This window comes from Populus euphratica, unplaced genomic scaffold, assembly GCF_000495115.2.
Source record: "Populus euphratica unplaced genomic scaffold, PopEup_1.0 scaffold338.1, whole genome shotgun sequence".
In the NCBI taxonomy this organism is placed as follows: Eukaryota; Viridiplantae; Streptophyta; class Magnoliopsida; order Malpighiales; family Salicaceae; genus Populus; species Populus euphratica.
Window position 1 is genome coordinate 124,758 of NW_011500228.1, and position 9,129 is coordinate 133,886.

General features: G+C 30.8%; 1 protein-coding gene across 1 annotated transcript; it reads left to right on the plus strand.

Annotated features, from left to right (window-relative positions):
• The first annotated feature begins 4,085 nt into the window (after positions 1–4,085).
• Positions 4,086–7,593, plus strand: LOC105112405 (isoprene synthase, chloroplastic-like). Its single transcript, XM_011008101.1, has 7 exons — positions 4,086–4,394; positions 5,386–5,653; positions 5,735–6,110; positions 6,214–6,432; positions 6,528–6,666; positions 6,764–7,012; positions 7,092–7,593. Exons 1-7 carry the CDS (start codon positions 4,158–4,160, stop codon positions 7,392–7,394), a joined length of 1,791 nt encoding a protein of 596 aa, XP_011006403.1. The 5' UTR covers positions 4,086–4,157; the 3' UTR covers positions 7,395–7,593.
• The last annotated feature ends 1,536 nt before the right edge of the window (positions 7,594–9,129 follow it).

Consider the following 9,129-nt stretch of genomic DNA (forward strand, 5'->3'; position numbering starts at 1 on the left):
TTGCATTTCTGTATATTGGCAGATTAGAAATTTCTTACCTGCTAGTTTTTTACCCACAAAAATATACGAAGCCAAGAGCAGGATCTTGCTAGGTATTTCTCTAAGGTGCTTTCTTTTGGAAGTTTTTCATGTAATCATCTTCGGTATTTTAAAACTAGAATATCACATATTTCTCTCTATTTAGAAGAGTGTAATTAGCATGTCTAAAGTACTACATCTCATTTTGTCTTCAAGCACGACTTACTATTCATAAAAAATTCTAAAAACCTTGTAAATTAATAATATATTAATTTGCTCTAGAATAATATTTATATATTAATTCAGGATAATTTTAGAAATTAATTTAATCAAATCCTTACTTGAGTTTTTTAGATTTAGAAATATAATCCATGTATTAATTATATTCTAGTTCTTAATTTCTAAAATATATTTTAAACAAGTCATACTTGATTAAATCATCTCAGTTTAATTTTTGATTAATGGTTCTTAATATGTGTAACCCATTAGATTCCTAATATATTAACCTAAATATAAATTATAAGTATAATTAAATAAACTAAATAATTTAATTTGTTATTAAGTAAACAAATGATTAATTTATATTTGAAGATCAGATGCATTATTTAACAACATGTCATGATCCTCTAAATATTAGAAAAATCATCAGTGACTTGATTTAACTTTTCAATAATTAATTTCTCAATATAATTAATATCCTTTTATCAATAATGTTTTGATTTAACATTAAAATATGGAGTATATTTGTCATGTTAAATCATGTTTGTTCTCTACATAATAGTCATTGATTGTTTGGATATGATTTGAAACTCTTTTTAAATCTCATTCCACCATAACCAATGATTTCTCAGTCAATACTATTTAATAATGTATGAAATATTTTTTTAATTCACTTAAGGTGATGAATTCTTTTTTGATTACTCAAGTATATTCTTATAGTTCATATTATACTTACTATATGTATTTTTATTATCTCCATTAGGATAACATGTAACAAGATTAAAGTATAATATTATCTATATATGATGATTTAGTGATTTTAAGTATATGGATTACTTATACAACCTTCATATGAATCTTTTCATAAATATAAGTGATTTCTCCATGTCAAATTCTCATGCGAGTTAGTTCAGTATTCATGTCTTATAATAAGTATCTACATATTAGTTATATCCCTTATACCTTAATTTATGAGAACAACTGTTTCGTTTTATTAAAAAAAAACATAATATATACTATAATTCTTACGACTCTAATGAATATTTAGTATTTGAGAGAGCATAAATCATAAACATTATAGGAATAATGTTTTGATATATATGAATCTCATAATTATAAGAACTTTATAAATTTTTTATGAAATATTTTTATTTTATGAACTTTATCTTTACTCTAAATTTATTAATCTAATATTATATAAATATTAAAAATAAATTAAGTTTTTATTAATAATAAATATGTATCTACCTGCATATAATAATAATACTACATATAACTAATTAATTGGCTACAAGAATATTAAATTAACATCTAATTGCAATCAACTTTTATACACGTGGTTATCTCTTCACCAATTAAAAATCTATCCATTTTTTTTTTATTTTGTTTTTTTGTACCTTCAGTTGTAAAGCCATTAATACAAAATGCAGGACTAAAATCCTACTTAATAACATATATGTAGGTTGAAAAATACCAATTAACTATTTAAAATTCAAACCATTTAATACAGCATATAAATTAATTAAATATTTTTTAGAAATTTAACGAATAATTGATTAAAAATCTACTTAAATAATGAACTAAGGAAAATGGAGTCTTCAAGCTTTAACTTATATATTTATTATTGAGTAGAATTATTAGATTTGTTTTTATCCCTCTTGAAGAAAGAAAAGCTTTAAGGGGGAAAATAAATGGAACAAATGGGTGCTTGTGTTGAGGGGTTTGTCTTGAGGTGCACAAAGCTTATTGGACCTTTGGTTGACAAAAATCGAGAAAGTGTTAGTTTTTGTGGGATTAATTTGCATGGATAAAGGCGCAAGTTAATGGGCCTAATTTAGCTTCGAAACTGTGATCTTAAGATCATCTCTGTTTTTTTTTAACATATCTATTTATAAAACCTGGATAATCTATTACTCAGGCTGAATTTTATAAAAATTAAAAGGATTTGATAAAAAAAATATAATAAGTAAAGATTATTGATTTTTTTAAATAATTTAAAATAATATTATTTTGATCTTGTTAATATATCTGATCCTCTACCCATATTTATCCCAATAAATATTTGGATCAAGTTTAATAACTACGTAATAAAACTAAAATTATGATTTTTTTTAGCTTTATTTTTCGTTTAGCTTTTGTCTCTCCTCAACAAACAACATTTGGCTGCATTTTTTTTAAAATGCTAAATCATATGTTATTTTGCCTTTTCAAGTACACAAAATAACGGTCAAAAGCTCAATTTTTTGTTTTTGTTTTTGAGTTTTCCAAGAATATTAGTCTTATCAATCGAGTTCAGTCACATGCTCTTGATTGGGTCAATAAAACATTTTAATCATGAAAATAACTTGCTCCCTTGATATTCAGCTAGGACCTAGAGAGAAAAAGATACAATTGACCACCGCCTCGGGAGTTCTTCTAACTTGAAGGGGCTGGTGGCAGCATCTAAACAGCATTGAAAACAACACTTGAAATTGGAATACTCTCCATGAGATCATAAATGGCACCGAGCAGTTGAGTATTGAAGCAGAATCTCTGTGCCCACCTTGAAATGCGAAGAAGAGTGGCGTCTAAGGGAAATTCTTCCAGGCTTTTGCTTTTGTTTCTGGCAATAATGTTCTCTTGGATACAGCAAAATAAATGGAGTTTAATCATACTTGTTACTCCTATATTCACCCATCTTCTCCCAAGAGCTGCAAGCCCAAGATCACGTAAAGACCTCATCCTGCATAATCAACTATACATATCTATATATATATATATATTGAAATATTTTTTTATAGAGTGGTTTCTCATTTGTTACGGCACACACACATGCAATTTGACTTTGTGTTTTCACATTTCCAAGGTCAAGTTAAACCTGCGTTCCAAGGTAATGTTTTCTATCCTTTCCCCCAGCTAGGATGCTTGATTTGAATGAGGTCATAATTTAGATCACCAGCATGCATGTTATAGGAATTCATTTCTTGCCAAATTGTTAAGAATGAGAACCCTACCTTAATTAACTAGTAATAATAATGTAGGTTGTTAAGAGAATGGCCATAAAAAAAAAAAGATATTTTTTGCCTTTTAAATTGCCTTTTTACGTGATAAGATATTAAATTAATAACATCGGTTTTAGATTATATTTATATATGCAATATGATACGGTGTAATTTATATTTTGTTGTAATCATATATTTGAAAGTATTTGATGATTTAATAGGTAATATAGTTTTGCAATAATCTAATGGAAATACTCTTGAAATTTTAATTAATAATTAAAAATATAATTTATTATTTTTGTAGATTTATTTTTTTAAATTATAACTATAAAAATTACTTCAATACAAAAAACAAAAATACATGCGAAGGAAAGAGTAGGTGAGGCCGATTACAGCAATCTTGGTTAGAGCAAGGCCTGGAATTGTAGGTTCTATAATAGCATCTCATGAATAATTAAAAATAAAAAATTAATATTTTAAATTTTTTTTGCTTGCTTTTAATATTCCAGAGGAACAATAAAATATTAAAATACAATAAAATACTAAAATAATTTTTTTTTATTAATGCTGTTCCTACATATCTTTCAAAAAAGTCAAAACTAACTAAGTGGAGTCAACAAAAAAATAAACCAATTAAATTTAACCATGTTAAAAAAATAACATTAAAATGATTAAAAAAATAAAATAATTTTATTTTAATAAAATTGACTTTTTAAATGGTTTTTTCTATTAAAATATATATATAATAAAAAAAATTATATTTATACTATTTAAAATATTATTTTATTGATTTGACTTTTTAAAATAGCATCTTCAGTGGAAGGGGCTCTAAATGAGTTTACGTTTATTGTATTGGCAATTTGAAACTTTGAGAAGAAGCAGAGAAGAAGCAGAGAGAGAGAGAGAGAGAGTCCTGCTGCAGTTTCCATTACTAGGGGCATGGCAACTGAATTATTGTGCTTGCACCGTTCAATCTCACTGACACCCAAATTGTACAGAAATCCCTTACCTAAAGTCATCCAGGCCACCCCTTTAACTTTGAAACTCAGATGTTCTGTAAGCACAGAAAACGTCAGCTTCACAGAAACAGAAACAGAAAGTACCAGACGGTCTGCCAATTATGAACCGAATACCTGGGATTATGATTATTTGCTGTCTTCGGACACTGACGAATCGGTACGTACGTAAAATCTGCAGGAAAACTCCCCCTTCTCTTTTTCTTGTATTTTGTTTTTCATTTACAAGTTCTTTGGATCAGCCTTATCCTCCATTCCTTTCATCTTAGTGTAATAGGATTTGAAATATGGAGTTATAACCATGGTTTTCAGACCCGGTCTGGAATCTTACTCAGAAAAGAACTCAGATAAATAAGTTACTGCGTTAACCCATGAGTTATCAAGTCAATCATGGTTAATCATTCTCATCGAAATAATGTTATTTTATTTTCTTAAAAAACACCGTTCATGTTAACTTGGTTAGGTTTGAACTAGATTACCGGTCAACCCATCGGGTCATTATCTATTTTAGTTTAAATTAAAATCCAATGTAAACTAGGTTCTCGGTTGTGGGTTCGTTGGATCGGCCATCAGATATGCTCGAGTTTATTAACAAGATTACTTTTATTTTATTTTGGCTTTAGTAGTATGATTAGCTAATTATAAATTCTTCCATGATTGTAGAATACTGGTCGTCCAGTACATATATCTTGCGACTGTTACGCAATTTTTTTTTAAGGTTTTATTTTTGTTGAAATTTAAAGGTGACCTTACTAAGATAATCCAATACTCCTTTAATTTAAAAATATAGTAAGATGATACTATAAAAAGTACTTTCTACTTCGCGATCTCATTTGAATTTGCCAGTCCAAGATTCCTGGATTTCTTATTATATCTCTAGATCTTCAAAGTGGATCCGACTCCTTGTAAGGTTGTAGCTAGGTGAGTCGCACTTGCAGCTACTGCTCCATGTGGACCGTGCGTGGCCTGCATATAATGGCGCTGGTTCCACCACCCAATGTTGTGAAAATCAGCCAGGCTGGTCAATTCAGATTAACCTGGCATACGTCAAAATTAAAATGAAGAGGCTTGTGAAGAAGAGAACAGGAAGAAGCTCTGTAGTCATCAATCAATCTCCAATTTCTAACTCTGCATATTCTGTCATATTGTAGATTGAAGTATACAAAGACAGGGCCAAAAAGCTGGGGGCTGAGGTGAGAAGAGAGATTAACAATGAAAAGGCAGAGTTTTTGACTCTGCTTGAACTGATAGATAATGTCCGAAGGTTAGGATTGGGGTACCGGTTCGAGAGTGAAATAAGGAGAGCCCTTGATAGATTTGTTTATTCAGGAGGGTTTGATGCTGTTACAAAAACTAGCCTTCATGCTACTGCTCTTAGCTTCAGGCTTCTCAGACAGCATGGCTTTGAGGTCTCTCAAGGTACTTGGTTACTTGCCTCAGTCATTTAATATATCCTTATCTATGAAGTATGTTCATGCAGTATGCCCTTGCCATCAACAGAAGCGTTCAGCGGATTCAAGGATCAGAATGGCAATTTCTTGGAAAACCTTAAGGAGGACATCAAGGCAATACTAAGCCTATATGAAGCTTCATTTCTTGCCTTAGAAGGAGAAAATATCTTGGATGAGGCCAAGGTGTTTGCAATATCACATCTAAAAGAGGTCAGCGAAGAAAAGATTGGAAAAGACCTGGCCGAACAGGTGAATCATGCATTGGAGCTTCCATTGCATCGCAGGACGCAAAGACTAGAAGCTGTTTGGAGTATTGAAGCATACCGTAAAAAGGAAGATGCAAATAAAGTACTGCTAGAACTTGCTATAGTGGACTACAACATGATTCAATCAGTATACCAAAGAGATCTTCGCGAGACATCAAGGTCAGTCCAAGAACAAAATTTCATGTTCTTACTAAGGTCTAGAAAACAGGTCAATTAGATTTCAGGCCATGGAAAATAACTTTGCTCCTGCTGTGGCACTCAGGTGGTGGAGGCGTGTGGGTCTTGCAACAAAGTTGCATTTTGCTAGAGACAGGTTAATTGAAAGCTTTTACTGGGCAGTTGGAGTTGCGTTCGAACCTCAATACAGTGATTGCCGTAATTCAGTAGCAAAAATGTTTTCATTTGTAACAATCATTGATGATATCTATGATGTTTATGGTACTCTGGATGAGTTGGAGCTATTTACAGATGCTGTTGAGAGGTTTGCACCAAGAAAGAATTAACCCCTCACCATTTCAGTTCATGTTGTTATGATGCTAATCATTTTATTTCCCTCACTATTCCTGGTTGTTTCAGATGGGACGTCAATGCCATCAATGATCTTCCGGATTATATGAAGCTCTGCTTCCTAGCACTCTATAACACTATCAATGACATAGCTTATGAAAATCTGAAGGAAAAGGGGGAAAACATTCTTCCTTACCTAACAAAAGCGGTACAGTATAAATTTTATCATTATTTGCAGAAAACATAGCAGGCCTGCAATTTTCTATTGCTAACCGATTTCTGTTGTAATGTCTTCGTTCCTACAGTGGGCAGATTTATGCAATGCATTCCTACAAGAAGCAAAATGGTTGTACAATAAGTCCACACCACCATTTGATGACTATTTCCGGAATGCATGGAAATCATCCTCAGGGCCTCTTCAACTGGTTTTTGCCTACTTTTCCGTAGTTCAAAACATCAAGAAAGAGGAAATTGAAAACTTACAAAAGTATCATGATATCATCAGTTGGCCTTCCTACATCTTTCGTCTTTATAACGACTTGGCTTCAGCATCGGTAAGTTCTTCATATGCCTAAATGTACAGGCCTGTAGCGATCCGTTCCCGCATATTAACATTCTCGTTTGCTTATCCAGGCTGAGATAGCGAGAGGTGAAACTGCGAATTCTGTGTCATGCTTCATGCGTACAAAAGGCATTTCTGAGGAACTTGCTTCTGAATCCGTCATGAATTTGATAGACGAAACCTGGAAAAAGATGAACAAAGAAAAGCTTGATGGCTCTGTGTTTGCAAAACCTTTTGTTGAAGCAGCTATTAACCTTGCACGACAATCCCATTGCACTTATCATAACGGAGATGCGCATACTTCACCAGATGAGCTAACTAGGAAACGTGTCCTGTCAGTAATCACAGAGCCTATTCTACCCTTTGAGAGATAAGCAACAGGCTTTCCATGTTGTAGTCTGCAAGTACAAATAACATACGCTGCATAGAAAATTAAGCCATGTAAGTAGGCTATAACTCCATGTCCGGCGGCAGCAAGTACCCTCCTGTATTGTGGATGGAGAGTATTGTATATTTTGATTCAGATTTCAAGGAAGAATATATTGAAAAACGATGTAGGAGGCAGATTATTATGTATCCGTTTTCTTATTTTGAGTGCATTTCAAGTGCTCAGTTCGCTGTGCGTAAGATTATTATGTATCCGTTTTCTTATTTTGAGTGCATTTCAGGTGCTCAGCTCTGTTTGCTTATGTAAGGAAGTGGAGTAGGCATTCCTGACGAAGAAAGAAACAGGCTGTTGTCCTGATTCTTCATGTTCCAGTCAATTAGTTAACTACCACCAAATTGCTATTGCTCCATTACATCCTGATTTTCATGTTATTGCTGTCTGCTGATAGAGTCTCCTCTCTTGCAACATGTTACTACCATTATATCAAATTCTGCGGATTTTTGAAGCGCTTTGCTTCCATTTCTGTATATTGGGAGATCAGAATTTCTTACCTGCTAGTTTTTTACCAACAAAAATGTACGAAGCCAAGAGCAGGATCTTGCCAGGTATTTCTCTATGGTGCTTTCTTCAGGAATTTTATCACGTAATCATCTTCAGTACTTTAAAACTAGAATATCGCGACATTGAACCCTGTTATATTTAATTAAATCACTTAATTTGGATGCTGATATAAAGATATTACTGCGAGAATTATGGATTTTACCTATAAACATCTAAAAGATGAGCGTTTTGTGATTGAGCCTCATTGTCAATCTTTTAGATTATAGAACAGTGACATCCATCACAAAACCCGATCTTTTAGATGTGTTTGGTGATATGAACAGTGACTTTTTGTTTTTCAATTCAATCACTCTCCAGTATAATTGGATGAAATTGACTTTGGAATTATGAAATTATAGCAGACCTATAAAATTAGAAGACAAAAAAAATAAAATGCAAGACACGTATATGATATAAGTTTAATTCCAAATTTCACAATTTTAATTTTGATCCTAAAATTTATTTTTGTTGTTTTTTAGATTTTGTAAATGAGAAAAAGTCATCAAAAAATAACTATAGAAAGAGAACACATTTGGTTGTCGTAATTTTAATAATTAAAATAATAAAATTTAATGTTAAAATATTTTATTTGATGAGAAATATTTAATGATAATGGTTCTTGACTCTTATCTTGCCTAGAAAAAATATAATAATGTTTAGAAAGATTTGTAATCTTAATTTAATTTTTAACTAATTTTTTTTAATTAAAAAACACATATGAGTTTTTTGAGGTTTGACGTCAAAAATTAGTTGGAAATGGATTTTATTTAAAACACAAGCTTGCCATTCTTCTAGATCTACCGCAAGATTCATTTTATTTTATTTACTTGATATAAATATGTATTTTGTACTTATATAAAATAAATTTATTTTAAAAAACTATTATTTTATAACCTAATAATTATTTTTGAAAAGCCACAAGCAACATAATATCATATATCTTGACATGCATATTTATTTTAGCTTCATAACTTAATTTTTGGTTCAGATCAACATATTTATTAATATATATAATCATTGATTTAATGTATTGAACACTTGTATTAGTTTTTTTTTATTTTATAATGAAAATTTATTTTGATAAAAAATATTTTTAAAATAATTATATTTTTAAATTTAAC